General features: G+C 37.2%; 1 protein-coding gene across 50 annotated transcripts in view; it reads left to right on the plus strand.

The window, feature by feature from the left end:
• FUT8 (fucosyltransferase 8) overlaps positions 1-20,704 on the plus strand; it is a 367,612-nt gene that overhangs the window by 205,726 nt on the left and 141,182 nt on the right. For all 50 annotated transcript variants that reach the window (XR_014059426.1, XR_014059425.1, XM_081509992.1 and 47 more), the window contains one exon: positions 3,454-3,568. Coding sequence is in view for 48 of the 50 variants with exons in the window: in XM_081509992.1 (XP_081366118.1) it covers positions 3,454-3,568 (115 nt within the window). In the remaining 2 variants the exon portion in view is untranslated. The remainder of the gene's footprint in view (positions 1-3,453; positions 3,569-20,704) is intronic.

Consider the following 20,704-nt stretch of genomic DNA (forward strand, 5'->3'; position numbering starts at 1 on the left):
GATGGTTTTCTATGACAGTAAATAAAAATTTAACTTTTCCACTGAGCTACCATTTCTTTGTTCCTAAATGGTTTATCATTTAGTTAAGAACCAGGAATAAAAGAGAACTGAGGCTGTCATATACTCCTACAGAAGTCATAGTTGTTAAGGGCTGGTTTCATTATCTGTTAAATGAGTCCTTACTGATCAGTCCCTTTCTTCAGGGTGCTATAAAGCACTCTCTATTGGGTCATTTTTCTGACTGGCCATTAGTCCCACATATACTGTCATCCTCATACCCAATGGATCCTTCCTCTTAGTTGTAGAATCATTAGTAGGTCCTCCTCAGACACAAGGTAAAAGCTCTGAAGCAACTCTCTGAGTCATTTTAGCATAAATAGCAATGTCTTAGTGTATTTGGGTTACTGTGACAAAAATACCACAGATACATGACTTATGAACAACAGAGATTTATTTCTCACAATTCCGGAGGCCGAGAAGTCCTAGATCAAGATACTGGCTGATTTGGTGTCTGATGAGTGACCTCTTTCTGCTTCATAGAGGGTGCCTTCTCACCATGCCCTCAGTGTGGCAGAGAGGCTAGAGAGTTCTGTTGGGTCTGTTTTATAATAGCACTAATCTCATTCATAAGGGCTCTACTCTCATGACCTAAGCACTTCCCACAGGTCCGACTCTTGAATACCATCACACTGGGCATTGTTTCAATGTATGCATTTAAGGGGACCACAGACGTTCAGTTTGCAGCAAGCAACCACCACATATATTACTACTTTGTTTATATTATCATTAATCCTTTAAAAAACTATGGCAGATATTAAAAAACTATATGGCAGGTATTATAATACTTATTTTAAAATGAAGTAACTATATCTCAAAGATGTCAAAAAAAAAGCTAGTAAGAGGTAGATCCCAAACTGAGAGACCTATCTGGCTCTCAAAGCTTTTTCTCCTCTGATTTGGAATCTTTCTGATTTGCATATTTACAATGAATGGTGTCCACATTTTTGTACTCTGGACTCCTTACTTTGATATTTGTTGTATGTGTAACATACAAAATATGTTTATGTGCTCAGTAAGGCTTCTGGTCAACAGTAGTGCTAGTGCTATTAATAGTTAAGCTTTGGGCAAATCAAAAAGTTAAATGCATTTTCAACTGTGTGTGGCGTGGGTACCCCTAATCTCTGAGTTTCTCAAGGACCAACTGTATACTTTTCTGATAAACAGAAATAAATGTCTAATTTTATAATTTTCAGAAACAAATAGTACATACTTAATAAGCATTCTCTAAATGGAAGAGTTAATACAAAATATGGTAAAGGAATAAAGCTGGAGTTATAGTTAGTTAAGGATTATTCCCAGAAGTTCTCTAGCACAAAATTGGATTTGCAAAAGATAAAAACTATCAATATTATCTCATCTAAAATTCTTGAAGAATTTTTTGCTACTTTTTCATTTAATTATCCATTCAAAAATGTCTACTGGACATTTTCTATGTGATCAGCACTGTTCTGTCGGCTGATTTGTGGTGGTTGGCGGGTTTGAAAAGTACTCTGCTATCATGGAGCTTAAGTTCTAAAAGGTGGCTGCTGCTGCTGCTGCTGCTGCTAAGTCGCTTCAGTCGTGTCCGACTCTGTGCGACCCCATAGACGGCAGCCCACCAGGCTCCGCCGTCCCCGGGATTCTCCAGGCAAGAACACTGGAGTGGGTTGCCATTTCCTTTTCCAGTGCATGAAAGGGAAAAGTGAAAGTGAAGTCGCTCAGTCGTGTCTGACTCTTAGCAACCCCATGGACTGTAGCCTTCCAGGCTCCTGCGTCCATGGGATTTTCCAGGCAAGAGTACTAGAGTGGGGTGCCATTGCCTTCTCTGCTAGAAGGTGGAGAAAGATAATAAAATAAAGAAGTAAGCGATGTATATCAAAAGATGATAATTGCTTGGAGAAAAATAAAGCAGGGAAGGAAAAGAAGGAAAATCAAGGGATATGATGGTAACTGGGTATTGAATTAATTTTAATTGGGAGTCTGGAAAGCCTTTTAAAACAGAAAGTGAGCACAGATTTAAAGGATATTTGGGTGAGCCGTGTGGATGGATATCTGGGAAAGCAACATTCCAGGAGCAAGAAGAGCAAATGCAAAGGCCCTGAAATAGGAACAAGGCTGACGTGTTCTGGGGTTAATAACAAGATTACGTGGCTGAAATAGAGTCCACAGTGAGGACAGTAGTAGGAATGAGATATGGTAAAGGAGGCCATATTGTCTGCGGTCTTGTAATTCAAAGTAATAACTTCGAGTTTGACTAAGTGAGATGAAGAGCCAGTTCATAAGAGCAAAGATATAACATCATTTGACTGGCATTTTGACAGGATCTGGCTGCTATGTTGAGAGTAGACTGTAGAGATTGTCTACAATCTCTTCCTCCACCTGTTCAGAGGTTACTGTAACAATTCAGGTGAGAGAAGATGGTGGCTCAGTTGATAGCAATGCCAATGGTAATGCCTAGTCAAAACCTGTTTCAATTTTTGCTGATAGGTTGTTGGGGGTTGTTAGAGAAGGAGGGGACTTGCTTTTTACTTTTCTTTATTGGTAAAGGTAAGTCATAGCGTGTATTTAATGTAATGTAAGTAAAACCATCTGCACCAGCCATCAAGTTTCTCTTACCTAGTATACTGAGCATTTTAGTTTACTTTGAAGGAAATTCAGCATGTTTTAATTGACACTACCAATTCTATGCAGAATGGCAAAGTATCTTAACAATCATTTTATTAATTTAGACCAAGAATTGTCAAATTATGCCCCAAGGGCCAAATCTGGCTCATAGCCTGGTTTTGTGAATAAAGTTTTATTGGAACATACACACATTTTTTTCCTGCCTATTGTCCATGGCAGCTTTCCTGCTTCAAAAGCAGCAGAAGCCCAGGAAGCCTAAAATATTTACTGACTGGCCCTTTATAGAAAAATGTTTGCTGACCTTTGGTTTCAACTATTGTGTCAGAGTTGTGCCGAGATTTTCCTCTCATCTTTTTCCAAGTATGAAGAGGAAATTTAACAGGGTACAGAAAGTGACAATAGAGGGAACAAAAAGGTAATATTCAAATACTGGCACCAACGTGTTTCTCTCCCTTATGTTAATCTGCCTGTTTCTTTGCTGTGGATATCCACTTCTCTCTAATCTCTGAAGTGCTCTGTGTTGAGATATAAGTATACATAACTGGCCTAGAAAAAGAAAGATTTATTTTTCTCAATAGTAAAGATTTACTGTAGGAATGAATCTTGGATGCTAGAAACTAGATTGTTGAATTTCGCAATCTTGATAGAAAATAAAAGGTAAGTACCAGCATCAGCATGAGCATCAATCTTTATGAAGAATTTGACTCATCTTATCTTATGATTTTTGTATAATCCTGTACAGATGAAGTACAAATAAGTTAGACCCCCATTGTTGTTTGGTTTTTATAGGTCTATAATGACGGATTTATACTACCTCAGTCAAACAGATGGAGCAGGTGATTGGCGGGAAAAAGAGGCCAAAGATCTGACAGAGCTGGTGCAGCGGAGAATAACGTATCTTCAGGTAAGAAGGTTAGGTTAATAAATAAATTCGAGTGAAAAAATAGGAGGAGAAACATTAAAACTAAGAGCTGCTGCTGGTTTTTAGTCTTTCTAGCCCTTGCTTTTTGAAAGTATTTGTCCATTCATTTTACATGTTTATTCAAAAAGACACTATGTCGTGCCTTGAATGGAATATAAAGATGGCTAAAACAAGATCCCTGCCCTCATAGGGGCTACTTCTGACACATGCCCACACAAAAACTATAGTGCAAGGTAGGAAGTGCTGCACATATGAGATATGATGAAATGCTCATTGGAGGAAGATGTCACAGATAGCTTTGTGGAAAAGATATTATTTGACCGAGCTGTAAAGGATACACATGTAGGATTTAGACGTCAGAAATGGAGAAGAGTGTACTAGCTACGGCATGCTGTGTGCTGGTGTTCATTCGCTCAGTTACGTCCGACTTCAGATGATGTGAGTAAAGCTCCTGCCTGGGAAAGAGCAGTACAGGAACCCAATGAGAAACAGGATATTTCAGTTTGTCTGGGGTTTTGGTTGTGTGAAAAGGGGAGTTGGAAAAGGTAGGTTTGGGAGCCAGATTGCCGAGGTCCTTGTGTACAGGTTAAGCTTTATGGTGCATAAGCGGCAAATGGTTGCCTAAAGATTTTACTTATTGCCTAACATCATTATAACAACAAACAGGAAATATAAATCAAGGGTAAACTCCAAGTCCCAGGCCCTTTTAAATGTTCTCTCTTCATTCTGTGTGTGTTTTCTTCTAGTTCTTTTACATGCTTACCCAGTCTTAAAACGTTTGTAAAGATGGAATTGATTTACTTTTGAATTTTTTTTTTGGCTTAATATACCATATACCTTTTCTATTTTAGAGCCACAACCTACTTTTGAAAAATTTTTGTACATAAGAGTATCATGATAAGAGTGGTGCTTTAGTTATACTAATCTGAAAAGTGGAATTTTGCTGGAACTGGATTCATTGGCAGAGACTGAAAGAAGGCGACTGTCTAGGACAGGAGTCCCCAACCTCCAGGGGCTTCCCTGGTGGCTCAGCAGTAAAGAATTTGCCTGCCAATGCAGGAGACACAGGTTCGATCCCTGGGTTGGAAAGTTCCCTGGAGGAGGAAATGAAAACCTACTCCAGTATTCTTGCCTGGGAAGTCCCATGGACAGAGGAGCATAGTGGGCTACAGTCCACGGGGTCACAAAGAGTTGGACACAACTTAGCAACTAAAACAACAGCAACCCCAATCAGTACCTTTGTCATTAGGTTAGAAATAAAGTGCACAATAAATGTAATGTGCTTGAATCATTCTGAAACCATCTCTCCTCCCCCTGGATCAGTGGAAGAATTTTCTTCCACTGAACCAGTCCCTGGTGCCAGAAAGGTTGGGGGTCACTGGTTAGGATATAAAGACAATATTGCAGGTGAGAAATATTTAAGTATGTGGCACTTTGCATTGGAAGGGAAGAAAGGAATTTGAGCGAGTTTGGGAAGATTGAATAGATGAGACTTTCCAAGAGGCTGAAGGAACTGGAAGGACTGGGGTAATAGGGTATTATTAACTGAAAAGAAACTTAAAGTTAGAATGCAGTCATCAGGGGAAAACAATGAATTAGTAAACAGAATTCTGTAACACTCCAAATGCTTGAAGTTGAGATGATCATCCCCATCCATTTCTAGTGATGGTATGCTTTCTGTGTATACTCACTCTGTTTCCCTTTGAAAATTAAGGTGTCTTATAAAAGCAGAATAATAGCCAGTGACTTTATTTTGTATATTTTAAGATGCGCATTTTCATATACTTAAATAGGAAAAAAGTAGAAAATCAAGTGCTTCAAGAGATCATTAAAAACAAAACTGATCTTGGCATGCTCTCTTGTCTCATGCCCCCATGGCCATTCATCAGAGGTGTCTGTAGAATGAGCAACATTTGCCTCCTGTAGGGAAGAGGTAATTATCTCCTATCAACTAGAACCTCATTCAGTGAACTATAAACAGCTGGTGGTGCAGAACTATCATCCTCATTTAAAATGGAAATAACTATGGTTTCTGAGTTTCTTCCATTTCCACATATTCATTAAGTTTTCACCCCACGAAAGTTATATTTAAACTATGATTTGGCCATAGTTTAGCTCCCCTCACTGTAACGAGTACCTACACTTGCTCTAGTTTCTTTTTTCCTTTTGGTTTTTAAGTGGCCAAGTGCTCTCACCAGTAGCATGGAGTTCATCTTCTGTGTGCTGTTTTCAGTGGTTCTGTTTTAGAGAATTTCACTTGTAAATCACTTATAGCAAAACATCATTTCACATGGACCTAACTTTGCATAGGTATTCAAGTACTACCTATTTAAAAAATTCTTGCTTTTTTGCTTTTTTTTTTTTTTTCTATTGGAAAAGACAATGTGATTTTTTTTTTTTAATATTCAAGGAGATGGGGGAAAATCTCAATAGGAAAAAATGTGTTTTAGAAAAAATATTTTTCTTTAATTATTTAATATATTTATGATCATTTTTTTCCATTTTTAAAGAACTGTATTTTTAACATATTATTTTTTTAGAGGTTAAAGTTGCCAGTCGCTCAGTGTTCAACTTCTTTGGATATAGGTGAATAAGCATCCTCTCGCCCATTCCAACAAAATTAAAGATATATATTTGTAAGGAGGACTTCCCCAGTGGCTCAGCAGTAAAGAATCCGCCTGCAATGCAGGAGATGCCAGTTTCATCCCTGGGTTGGGGAGATCACCTGAAGAAGGAAATGGCAACCCACTCCAGTATTCTTGCCTAGGAAATCCCATGGACAGAAGAGTCCAGCAGGCTGCAGTCCATGGGGTAATAAAAGAGCTGGACATGACTGAGAGACTAAACAAGAGCAGTAAATCATAAGGGATCCTTTCTCTGACTTGGATTTTTATTCCTTTTAAAAAAGAATGATTTGGGGACTTCCCTGGTGGTCCGGTGACTAAGACTCTATGCTCCCAGTGCAGGGGAGGGCCCAGGTCCAATCCTTGGTCAGGCAACCAGATCACACATGCTGCAACTAAGACCAGGTACAGCCAAATAAATAAATAAATTGTATTTTAAAAAAAGGAATGATTTATCACTGGTTTAACTTAATGGATTAGAGAATTATTCAGAATAGCTGAGCTGTTTATACAGATGTTTTAGAGTAATTGTGTTTTTTCCCATTACATCTTTTCTTGGTATTCAAATCTATTGGTGTTTCCATATTATTACTTTTAAGCCTTTTATTACTGTTAAAAGGCAATTTAAGCAGCTTAGATTCTAAAAGACTTCAACAGGGCTTAGAAAATGAGTAATATACTAGGAAATAAAGCTAAAAGGGGATAAAAGACAAAATCTTTGACTTTTGGTTCAGTTCAGTTCAGTCTCTCAGTCGTGTCTGACTCTTTGCGACCCCATGAACCGCAGCACGCCAGGCCTCCCTGTCCACCACCATCTCCCGGAGTCCACCCAAACTCATGTCCATTGAGTCAGTGATGCCATCCAACCATCTCATCCTCTGTCGCCCCCTTCTCCTCCTGCCCTCAATCTTTCCCAGCATCAGGTCTTTTTGGTACCTATATTCAAAGTAAAAACAAGCACTTCATATAACTTATAGATGGAGATTTTAGAAGGCTTTCCTTCTTTAGCCCATCAGCCAACTATTATATAAAGATGCTAATAATTTTTATCTAAGTAGAAAATAATAAGGAAAAGGTTCAATAGAAACAAATATTTTCAACATTTTAAATCTCTGGGAGATTTTAGTCATTGAAATATCTTGCTGTAGTCATAAATAATTCAGATAATTTTATAATTTACTTTTAATGGTTTGTTTGAATAGGTGAAAACATTTTCAGTTTTACTAGATTTTTACTTACACTACTCATGAAACTTGTGACTTCTCATTTTCACAGCAAGCATTTTTTTAAAATCCTGATATATTTTGGTATAATGCAAGACCTAGTACAAAGAAAAAAAAACCTAGATTAAACCCCTGTCTTAATCCATAATAGGTTTCATTTTAAAATCTGAACCTTTCCTTCTGCAGTATTCCAGTCCTCTGAATTGAGCAAATATCCATCATGTTTCATGAAAATCCTACTTGACTTACAGTCATATAGTACAGTGAAGTTTGGTTTCAATATTAGATTTCCATCCAGTTATAGAATCTAAGTATGTAGAAAGTAGCAATAGTTGAAAGTGGGTTTTGTTTTTTGTGTGTGTGTGGCTTGCTTCGGGGGCTTTGCTTTGCTTTGTTTATTTGTGTTTTGAATAGAACTTTTCTTGGAAATTGGTAGGTTGATAATTTTCCCTTTATTGAGAGAAAGAAAACTAAAAGCTGTGAAAATAGAGAATATTTTACTTTTTAAAAGAGAATAGAGCTTTGTTTTTCCTTTCAAAAGTAGACTGGTTGGAGATAATGTAGATTTCTCTTTTCCTATATGGATTCCAGTGACTGTGTATGGTCTTTGGAATGGAAAGTGGCCAAGTCACACTAGGAATGCATTGTTGAGGCTGTTAACATATTTTTCAGATTATGGGGTAACCCTCCACTCTAACACAGGATGTGTCTAACCCCCTTTCTCTTCAACAGGACAATTTTTTTACATAGATTTAAAGCCAGACTATAACTATAAACTTCATTCGTGCACTAGTATACTCACCATGAGATCAGATCTTTTATCTAGTGCCTTCAGAGTTGTGTGTTTTACTGAGTAATTCAGTGTATTTCTGCCCAAATGAGAACCAAAATAAAACCAGAAGTGGTAATAATTATAACTCATTCAAAAATGTCATTAACTTAGCTATATTAAGGCTTCCCTGGTGGCTCAGATGGTAAAGCGTCTGTCTGCAATGCAGGGGACCTGGGTTCAATCCCTGGGTCAGGAAGATCCCCTGGAGAAGGAAATGGCAACCCACTCCAGTACTCTTGCCTGGAAAACCTCAGGGACGTAGAAGCCTGGTAGGCTACAGTCCATGCGGTCGCAAAGAGTTGGACATGACTCAGCAACTTCTCTTTCTAGCTATATTAAGATATTCATTAAATGCTTAAAACAATTGGAGTAAAGAGAAACTTTCAGGACTTTTCCCTGTTTGAAAGATGTTAGTTTGAGGTGAAATCAGTTAGGGAAAAGGAAAGAGTTTTTCAGAATTAAGACCTAAGAATATACTGACAAAGAATATCTTTCCCAAGATATTATAAACAGGTTCAATGAGGAAAGAAAAAGAAGTGGTAAGTGAATATGGTGGCAAGGGTAGCTTTCATGAAATGAAAGAGGGGATTACTCTACTGGAAGTCAGCTGAGGACAAAGGTGGTGATAGAAAGTAAAAAAGATTTATTAAAGGAAGCTTTCTAAGCATTATTAAAAGCTACATTATTTGGAATCTTACAGATTTTATGGAGCCCTTGCATGTGGGTGTGTAGGTCTCATAGAATTGTTTATTTTTTCATTTATTCAACAAGTATTTGGATGTATTGGATATCCTAGGCATTAGGTACATTGTTAGGGACTTAGGGTCAACCAAATGGACATGGTATGGTGTCTGCCCTCAGAAAGCTTAAAGTCTGGTAACATTCTGAGAGTATCTTCAAACAGACACACACAATTTATTTTATCCCTCCATTTTGTTGTTTTGATATTTGTATCTCTGACTCATCATTTGGGTATTTTACTACTTCCCCTATTGCTATTATACACATTTTTCCTATGTACATGGTCACTCAGTCATGTCCAATTCTTTGCGACCCCGTGGACTGCCCCCTGCCAGGCTCCTGTGTCTATGGAATTCTTCAAGCAAGAATATTGGAGTGAGTTGCCATGCTCTCCTCTAGGAGATCTTCCCAACCCAAGGATGGAACCCAGGTCTCCCTCATTGCACTCAGATTCTTTACCAACTGAGCCACCAGCCACCTTTATCACTCCTTAAATTAAAAAAAAAAAAAAAGGCTTTTGTTGTGGAAACTTCAACTTATGTAAAGTGAGAGACCATTGAACCCCTAGTACCCATAACCCAGCTTTAACAGTTACCATTTCTTGGTCAACTTTGTTTCATCTCTTCTACCACACCCCTTGCATATCCAGGATCATTCTGAAGCAAATCCCAGACATTTTATCATTTCATTTGTAAATATTTCAGGATGAATTTTTACTTTTTAAAAGAATAGCCACATGCTAATCATATCTAAGATTACTAACAGTAGTTCTTTAATATCATCAAAATAATCATGTAGTGATCATATACCCCTGATTATCAAACACATTTTAGTGTGCTATTTAAAAACTGATTATCTGCAGAGGGATTCCAAAAAGATGGTGGAGTAGGAAGCACCAGGAATTTGTCTCCCTACCTAGACTGTTGCACTGGCAGAAACCATCTGATATAACTACTTTGGAACTTTGAAGTCTGTTGAAGGCTTACAGCTCCAGGGGAAAGTTTGGACCATAAATTGCAGTTAATTTTTGTCAGTTTCAGCTCTCAGCACAGTAGAAGCTATCCATTCCCAGCCTCAGATCTGTGATAGACAACAGTGCACCTCTTCCTGAAATGCATAGGTGGTTCAACATATGAAAACTGATCATTGTAGTATGCCACATCAACAAATAAAGGAAAAAAAACGCATGATCATTTCAACTGATGCAGAGAAAGCATTTGACAAAATTCTGTACCCTTCATGATAAAAACACTCAGCAAAGTAGGAATAGAAGGAACTGCTTCAACATAATAAAAGCCTAATTTTTTAATGTTGATCTTGTATCCTGCAGCTTTACTAAACTCATATATTCTAACAGCTTTTTTTTGGTAGATCACATTAGATTTTCTATATAAATTTTCATGTCATATGCTCATTAACATCTTTATCTCTTCATTCCCAATCTGGATGCCATTTTGCTGTAGTTGCTTAATAGTCATTCACCTTAGTTAGTATAATTGTTACTAGCAAACCACTTAATGTTAGTAAACTGAAAATTTAGTTCCTTCTTTTAAAATCCTTGACAGCATCTGATTTGGGATTTTAGGTTTCTTCACAAGAGTTTAAAATCATCTTGAGATATCTGATGGCTGTAGAGGAATTTATTAAATTCCTAGCAATGCACTTAGCACAATTCTATCTACATTTTGTCATTTTGAAGTTTAAATATTTCTTGTATTTATATCATCTTGATTATCAATAATACAGGTTTTTAAAACATCATTCCTTATTAGAGATATATGTGAATGCATATGAGATCCTTAACATTTACTATCTAGAAATAAAATGAGCAGCTGATGGAAATCTAGATGCTGTTCCCTAAAATCATTTTATCTTTTGAGAGTAGCACCACCTAATAAAGTATCTTTTTACTTTCTTGAATGTAAGTTGAACTTAGATTTGACTCTATTTAATTTAGGTATATCGGCCCCAATGTTGCTCCGTTTCCTCAGTAATTTTCTGTTTCTAGAAATATACTCTTTTCTTCCTAAGAAAGGGAAAATTTTATTATAGTTTGACTCTGCCCTAAATCACAATATACATAGCATAATTATAGAAACAATTTTCCAAATTTTAAAATAAATCTGGGTTTCCCATAGTTATAGTGCAATAATTGGGGATTTGGGCCCTGACTATGAAGTCCCAGGCTGTAGATTCCTCTTCTAGAATCCTAGTCTCAATTCCAGTGAGGCAATAACTGGAAAGTAGCAAAGCTCTCATGAGAGGGAAATGAAGGCTCTTGACCAGACATGGATCCAGATTTAAGGAATGGGCTTGAAGCCTCTAGTTTTTAATACTCTCTTTTATGTAAAGAAATACAAGTATAAAACTGGATATTAGAATAAATACACTCGATTCTCATTATTTGCTTCAGTTGTGTTCTATAGAGTCACACAGAATTAGTGAATACTGACACATTCCTCCTAAGTGCCTTTAAGTCTCTGATCAGTTAATCAGTGTATAAACTTGTTCTATGTGTTTTTCTCTTTGAAAACACCAAATATGTATTGTTGACTCAGCGTTGAACTCATAACTTACAACACAATAACTCATACTTGAGTAGAACTTGCCTAACACATATTTTTCTCTGGGAGGCATCTCATAGCTTTCTAGTACTTAGGAACCCTGAACAGCTTAGGAATACTTCAGCACCACACTTATGGGCCATTTTAAACAGTGAAATTGCCAACAAAAAGCACAAAAATGCAGGAAAAAAAAAAGTCACTAAATAGACCGTAAAAAAGACCCTTGTTCATAGTATGAGAACTGAAACAAGAAGGTAAATGGCACTTTATTTGACCTTAGCAGAGAGTTTGTGTTTAGGAGGCTCCCATTTTTCACTGTATTACACTTGTCCACAAGTGACCTGAAAGCATATAAAATATTGATTTTGAGGTTACAAATAAATTTTAGCTAGCAGGCAAATTTGCAAATATAGAATCTGTGATAATAAGGATCAACTATGTATAATGAAAAAAAATCCCAACAAATTACCAATTTTATGAAGTTGACAAATACCGCAAACACAAAATTCCAGAAAAATTAAAAATTTTTATTATCAGCCTAACACTTTATAATACTGTTTCCTCACATTTCTTAGCTGCATACTCTTTGATTACAGTTTGTCATATTTTCTATAAAGTGAATTGACAATGATTTTGTAATTTTTTAATAAAGAGAATGGAAAGATTAAATCAGATTTTTTATCAACAAAATTTTGTTTTTAATTATTCATATTTGTGATACATAACATTTTCAACTTCACATACGGACATACCTAGTGTTTGTAGTACTGCTATAAGCTAGTGCCTTACATAAGGGAATTTGTGTAAGTTTTATTTCATGTGATTCTCATCCAATAAAAAAGAATGGAGCGTATAGCTGTTTTATGCTACAATTTTAATTGTATATGTTACATTTTTGAGGTTATTAATAATAGAAGAGAACTTTTGTGTTGATTAGGCATCACTGAGAACTGATTCCACTTTTCCATGGGGCACATTCATATCACAATGCAACCTCCTGTCGTGTACCTATATTTATGTCACAAAAATAACTGTGCAAAAGCAACCATGAGCACATAAATATATACCTCTAAATCTAAACTAAATTAATTCCTTGCTTAATTTTCCCATAACAGGACCTCAGGGAAGACCACTTAATAAGTTTATTTTATTTATAAGTTTATTTTATTTTATTCAACATGGTTTATTAAGACCATGTTGAAAACCACTTTATTTCCTCCCAAGATTGATACCAACACTGGGGACGTGAGGTGAATGGGAGGGAGTTTCAAGTGGGAAGAGACAGCTATCTTTCTCTCTGTGGACAGATTTTGCAAATTTTAACCAGTTGAACATGCTGCACAAGTCCACCTCCTCCCAGGGTCTTTGAAAGAATCTGTCTAAATGAGGCTCCCTGAAGCATACATTTCAGTAAATCCACTGCACCCACAAGGAAGTCCTTCTCATTGAACTAGGAAGGAACCTGAAGTCACTTAGGGGTTTTCAGTCCTGCTCCAGATGTGAGATTACTCAAGAACACTTAATGGTAAGCAGCCTGAAATAGAGAAAGGCATTGCAAAATTAGATGAAAAATGATAAATGCTGACCTTTAAGATTCAATGGGTTCTGTCTCAAGCACATAATTACAGTAAAAACTAGGTTGCTTGCAATTAAAATTTTGCTTTAATTTGATATTAGAACAGCAGCTTTCCATTAAAGAGCTGTAACTTCTGACTAGAACATTCACTTTCATCTCCAGGACTCCCTAGAGTATGCAGAATTTTCTCTTGTTGACCACCCCAAAATTATCAATCTCTGTTCACTGACTGCTAACAATGTTTATGAAGGGCAGCTGTGTTCTTGGTGTGAGTCCTGGTTATTGTAGACCAAAACTGAGCAACTTTTCCCCTGACTTTTTTGTGTATGTCCAGTAAGCCTCACTGCCCCTTCTCCTTCTCCCTTCCCATAATTGCTTAGCTCAGGATAGAGTGTTGACTAAGAATCTAAGGTCAAATAAGTCATAAATATGGCTCAGTGATGTCATAAGAACATAAAACTACATGTCTGTGTAATCAATTAAAATCTATATAGGTATGCTCTAATCCTTGAAAATGAGCGTAATTGTTTTCTCACATCCATTATGGTACTGTAGTTGTTGTTCAGTCGCTCTAGTCGTGTCCGACTCTTTGTGACCCCATGGACTGTGGCACGCCAGGCTTCCCTGTCCTTCACCATCTCCCGGAGCGTGCTCAAACTCATGTCCATCAAGTCAGTGATGCCATCCATCCATCTCATCCTCTGTCGTCCACTTCTCGTCCTGCCTTCAATCTTTCTCAGCATCAGGTCTTTTCCAATGAGTCGACTGACAAAACGTGGTCCACTGGAGAATAGAATGGCAAACCACTTTAGCATGCTTACCTTGAGAGCCCCATGTACAGTATAAAAAGACAAAAAGATATGACACTGTCTTTAATCATAGAAGTTGTCTTAAGAGGTGATTTTCTTTCTCTGGATTATAAAATGTTTCTCAGTGGTGGTAGAATATACACTTATGTAATAAGTAAATTAAAACTCAGAGGTATGAGGAAAAACCCTTATTTTTTCACAGAAGAAATGTTAAACACATCGTGTTGTTGTTCAGTCATTAAGTCATGTCTGACTCTTTGTGACCCCATGCACTGCAGCATGCCAGGCTTCTCTGTCCTTTACTTTCTCCCAGAATTTACTCAAACTCATGTCCTTTGAGTTGATGATGCCATCCAATCATCTTATCCTCTGTTGCTTCCTTCTCCTGCCCCCAGTCTTTCCCAGCATTAGGGTCTTTTCCAGTGAGTCTGCTCTTCACATCAGGTGGCCAAAGGATTGGAGCCTCAGCTTCAGCATCAATCCTTCCAATGAATATTTAGGGTCGATTTCCTTTAGGACTGACTGGTTTGATCTCCTTACTGTCCAGGGGATTCTCAAGAGTCTTCTGCAGCCCCGCAATTCAAAAGCATCAATTCTTTGGTGCTCAGACTTCTTTATGGTCTAACTCTCACAGCCATACATGACTACTGGAAAAAACCATAGCTTTGACTATATGGACCTTTGTCAGCAAAGTAATGTCTGTGCTTTTTAATGCACTGTCTAGGTTTGCCATAGCTTTACTTCCAAAGGGCAAGCAGCTTTTAATTTCATGGCTGCAGTTACCATCCACAGTGATTTTGGAGCCCAAGAAAATAAAATATGTCATCGTTTCCATTTTTTCTCCATCTATTTGCCATGAGGTGGTAAGACCAGATTCCATAATCTAGTTTTTTTGAATGTTCACTTTTAAGCCAGCTCTTTCACTTTCCTGTGTCACCTTCATCAAGAGGTTCTTTAGTTCCTCTTCCCTTTCTACCGTTAAAGTGGTATCATCTGCACATCTGAGGTTTTTGATACTTCTCCTGACAGTCTTATTTCCAGCTTTTTATTCATCCAACCCAGAAATTCACATGATATACTCTGCACAGAAGTTAAATAAGCAGGGTTGCAATATACAGCCTTAATGTACTCCTTTCCCAGTTTTGAACCAGTCCATTGTTCCATGTCCAGTACTAACTGTTGCTTTTTGACCTGCATACAGGTTTCTCAGGAGGCAGGTAAGGTGATCTGGTATTCCCATCTCTTTAAGAATTTTCCACAGTTCATTGTCATCCACACTGTCAAAGGCTTTAACATAGTCAGTGAAACTGAAGTAGATGTTTTTCTGGAATTCTCTTGCTTTTTCTGTGATCCAGCGGATATTGGCAATCTGATCTCTGGTTCCTCTACCTTTTCTAAAACCAGTTTGTCCATCTGGAATTTCTTAGTTCACATACTGTTGAAACCTAGCTTGAAGGATCTGAGCATTACCTTGCTAGCAAAATTCAGACTTAAATTGAAGAAAGTAGGGAAAACCACTAGGCCATTCAAATAAGACCTCAATCAAGTCTCTTATGATTATACAGTGGAAGTGACAAACACACCCTGAGCTGCCCATTATATCTATCATGCATCTTTCTTTCCAGCTGATAAAAGATGAATATCTTTTCCATTCCATCCAGTTTTCCATTTTGTTCTATACATAATAGAACAAGTCCTTCAATATTCCAAGTACACTTATGGATTGTTGTTACCAAACTAAACATGGATCTGCTCACTTGACATGCAGCAGATCCATCTAGGGACGCTGGATTGTGGTGAAGGAAAGTACAGCATTCATTACAGGACACGAAGCAAGGAGAACAGACACCTCCTGCTCAGAAGACCTGAACCCACCAATGGTTTTCTGGGGAGCATTTTTAAAGGCAACATTTGAGTGGTGGTTGCAGCTTGTGGACTTGCTTCTATTGGTTGGTGGTGAGGTGACAGGCTGTTTCAGCACTCTTAATCAGCAATGATTCTAGCTAATCTAGGGTCTGTGTGCTTGTGGTCGCCATCCTCCACCTGGGTGAGGGTCTTAGTTTTTGCCAAACAACTCAAAGATATGCATCAGATTGTTATGTATATCCGTTGAGGAGGAACTAGGGCTCTGTTGAATAATCACTTTACTTGCTGCTTTTGCTTTATTTCTGCATTCCCTCACTTCCCTACTTAGTAACTGTTTTAAGTCTGCTCTTTGGAACTCAGAAGGCCTAGGAGTTGTTGTTGTTTAGTTGCTAAGTCATCTCCAACTCTTTCGCAACCCCATGGTCTGCAGCCCGCCATGCTTCTCTGTTCATGGAATTCTCCAGGCAAGAACACTGGAGTGGCCATTTCCTTCTCCAGGGGATCTTCCCACCCAGGCATCAAACCTGCATCTTCTGCATTGGCAGGCAGATTCTTTATCACTAGCCCCAAGGCCTAGGAGACTACAGCCTTTTTCTACAAACAGATGGGGGACAGAGAGGGAATGTGGTACCCAGGAGGGCTCCTCAGGGTCTTACTCAGTTTCAGTCCCTCTTTTATTTGATAATTCCTTAATCCCAAAGGGAAACATGAGCAGGACAAGAAAAGAATACAGTTTTGGATAGATAAGTTAATCATACCCTTGGCAGGGAAACTTGGTGGTAGGGGTACTCAGTTTGACTAGGTAAAACTAGTCATCAGAAAGATGAGTCTGAATTTTAGCAACTCAGACGTTAGGAAAATAATGATGCTCATATAAGTAGAAAGTAATATGGGCATTAGAAAATCTCCTTAGGTTTATTGAAAGACTAAATCCATGTACTCACTAATGGTAGAAAGTCTCCAAAGTTTTATCAAAGTAGAATACAAAATAGAGCAAGATATAATTTCTTATATCTTTATGGAACATGTATTCCTACCCATCTTGTCCAGTGTTGCTTTTCCTTTAGCCACACTATTTTTACAGATTTGCAGGCCTAGACTAGAGGTCAGCAAAGTACTGCCCTCTAGCCAAATTCAGCTCAACTGTTTTTGTAAATAAAGTTTTATTGGAACATGCATGCATGCTAAGTCACTTCAGTTGTGTCCGACTCTTGGTCACCCCATGGACTGTAGCCCACCAGGCTTCTATGTCCATGGGATTTTCCAGCAAGAATACTGGAGTGAGGTACTATCTCCTTCTTCAGGGGATCGTCTGCACTCAGGGACAGAACCCACAACTCCTGCGTTGGCAGGCGGATTCTCTACCACTGAACCACCAAGGAAGTCCCAATTTTTATTGTATCTACCCTATTCCAGGTGAACATCATGAGAAATATTTCCTCACTGCTCTCATCAGGTGTCAGAGTTGTAGAGGTTGCACACACAGTGATGTCCTCCATGCCTGCCCTGCAGTAAAAAGGGCACCCCTACCTCTCTCAACTGGTGTTACAATTCCAGAGACTGTGGACAAAGCCTTGTTCACTATCACCACACTGCAATAATGAGGCAGTTCTCCTTTCCCTCTCATCTAAAGTAGAGGAAAGATTATGAAGAGAAGGGAGTTAGATAAAGAGATTTCCTACAATCGGTGTTTAAAACCCTGGACAGACCTCTGAAAGTGATCAGAATCAATAAAGAAAAAGGTTTGAGAACTGAGCTCTGGTGTGGTATCCATCAGGCTTCAAACTGGCCTCTGGATTAGTCCACAAGTGGAGCAGAACAAATCACTGAAAAGGCATTAACAATTAAATTGACATTTGAGCCACAGCTCATAAAGGTGAGCTTGGAGTCCAAAACAGTTTGCCTACTAAACTAGGTAATTTAAATGGAAAACAGAGTCTCAGAACATAATACTCATCATCATACCAAGAACCAGGAAAACCATAATTCACATGACAGAAGATAATCAGCAGACATCACACTGAGATGACACAGATGTTGGAACTACCTGACAAGGATTTTAAAGATGCTATAGTAATGAAAATGCTTCAAAAAGCTCTTACAGGCTCAAAACAAGTGAAAACATTTAAAGTCTCAGTAAAGAAATAGATGATATACAAAAAATCAAGTGGAAATTTTAGAACTGAAAAATATAATAACGTAAGTAAAAAACTGGCTCATAGTAGAATAGCTATAACAGGGAAGAATGACTGCGCTTAAAGTTAGATCAATAGAAATTATCCACTATGACAACAGAGAGAATAAAGATTTTTTAGAAAGTAAACAGGGCCTCAGGGACCTGTGGGCAATAACAGCAACAACAAAAATTGTACGTTTGTATCTTAGGATTGAAGCAGTGATTTGAAAACTTCCTAAATTTGGTAAACCCCTAAAGGGAAAAACCCAAAGTAATGTATTCCCAGACACTTTATAAGTAATTTGCTGAAAACTAAGACAAAGAGAAAATTCTTCAGAGCAACTGGAGAAGAGCATTTTATTAGCTACAATGCTTCTGAATCAGAAAACATGGAAGCCAGAAGAAGTGGTAAGATATTTTTAAAGTGTCAAAATGAAAGAACTAACAACCCAGAATTCTTCATGCAGTGAAAATATAAGATGAAATAAAGACATTTTCAGATGAAGGAAAACTAAGAGAGTTTTTTGCCAGCAGACTTGCTCTAGAAAAGGAAATTCTTCAGGCAGAAAATAATAACAGAAAGAAACGTGGACTGTCAGGAATAAAAAAAGTACAAATGAGAGATAGATGCAGGGTAAATGACTGGTTTTCTCCCCTTATATTTTTAAAATTTTTGATGGTGAAAATCAAAATTTATAACATTGTTTGATATAGTTTTCAACATATGTAAAGGTAACTTTTTTCATTCTCAGTTTTTCCTGAGATACAAAGGTAATTTTTAAGACAACTATATTGTAAAAGAAGAGCGATAAAGGGAACTAAAAGTTAGTAGGATTTCTACATTCCACTTAAAATAGTAAAATGTTGGTATGAGTAGACTATAATAAACTCTGTGTACATAAACTATAATACCCAGTGCTGCTATTTAAAATATTCTATGACAAGATGAACTTTAGAAAAAAAAAAACAACACTATAGACAAGTCAATATTGAATACTAAAAGAAGTTCAGAGCATGCACAGGAAAGCAGAAATGGATGTTACATTTTGTCAAGTGCTTCTTCTTTATTAATTAGTGTGGTTGTGTAGTTCTTTAAACTGTTAATGGTTACACTGAATGAATTTGGAAGACTTAACCAGCTTTGCTTTCCTAGAATAACCCTACTTGGTCATGATATATATTTATATGTGTGTGTGTGTAAATGATAAATAATTTGATATATGAATATTTAATATAAAGGGAATCATACAATATGTAACCTGTCTGCTTCTTTCACTTGACATAATATTTTCAAGTTTCATACATGCTGTAGCTTGTTTTAGTACTTCATTCCTTGTATCGATATTCCAGTATTTGTCCATTCGTTTGTTGATGGACATTTCGGCTGTTTCTGCCTTTTATTATTTGAGTACTGCTAAGACATGCCTCTGTGTGTATTTGTTTGAGTATCAGTTTTCAGTTCTTTTGAGTATATACCTATGGATGGGCAATTGATTTTTGAGAGGGGTGTAGAAGCAATTCAATGTAGGAAGCACAGTCTTTTCAATGAATGATGTTGGAATAATTGGACACCTCATAAACAAAAAATCAACCTTGGCCTAAACCTCACACTTTACTTAAAATTACTTAACTCAAAATGGATAGTAAATCTGACAGATAAAATAAATGTGATATGTCAAACTATAGAGCTTTCTATATGTGAAACTATAAAGAAAAACTTAGGAATAAGTCTTTATAACTTAGGCTAAAAAGTTCTTAAACATGACACCAAAATGGTTCATAAAAGAAAAGGAAATAAATTGGACTTTATAAAAATTAAACACTTTTGATCTGGGAATGTGACCCTTTAAAGAAGATGAAAAGGCAGGCCATAGACTAGGAGGAAGTCTGCAAATCACATGTCCAAGAAAGGTCTTGTATCCAGAATGTATTAAGAATTTTCTAATCTCAATAATCAGTTTAATTCAGTTTAAAAAATGGGTAAAAGTTTTGGACAACTTTACCAAAGAGTAAATATGAATGACAGATAAGCACATGAAAAGATGTTTAAATCATTAACTATTTAAAAAGATGCAACTTAACAACACGATGAGATACCACTACATGAGCCCTCTCATAGATTCTTCATGGGAATGTAAATGTTACAACCATTCTGGGAAACAGTTTGGCAGTTTGCTATAAACTTAAACTTGTCCTTGTCGCCTTATCGTGTGATTCAGCAATCATACTGCTGTACATTCATCCTAGAGAAATGAAAACTCACAGACACACAAAAATGTATATATTCACATACATGGCAACTTAACTGTAATGATCAAACCTTGAAAACAACCCAGATGTCCTTTAATGGATAAATTAACTGTGGTATATTCCACATAACAGAGCACTACTCAGCAATAAAAAAGAATGAACTATATTAATGCACACAGTAACTTGGATGGATCCCAAGAGCATTATGCTAAGTGATAAAAAAGAGATCATTGGTTCTGGAGATTAAGGTTTGAAGAAGGGTGTGACTCTAAAGGGGGTAGTGTACAAGAATTTCTTTGTGTTGATAAAACAGTTTGTGTACTGATTATGTAGTAGTTACATGAGTCTGTACAGGTTTTGAAAGTACTACACACACACACACACAAAGGAGTGCATGTAAAAACCAGTGAATCCAAATAAGATCTATTTTTGTTGTTATTCAGTCACTCAGTTGTGT

The sequence above is a fragment of the Giraffa tippelskirchi genome, chromosome 7 (assembly GCF_054371585.1).
Source record: "Giraffa tippelskirchi isolate mGirTip1 chromosome 7, T2T-mGirTip1v1.2.pri, whole genome shotgun sequence".
NCBI classification, from domain to species: Eukaryota; Metazoa; Chordata; class Mammalia; order Artiodactyla; family Giraffidae; genus Giraffa; species Giraffa tippelskirchi.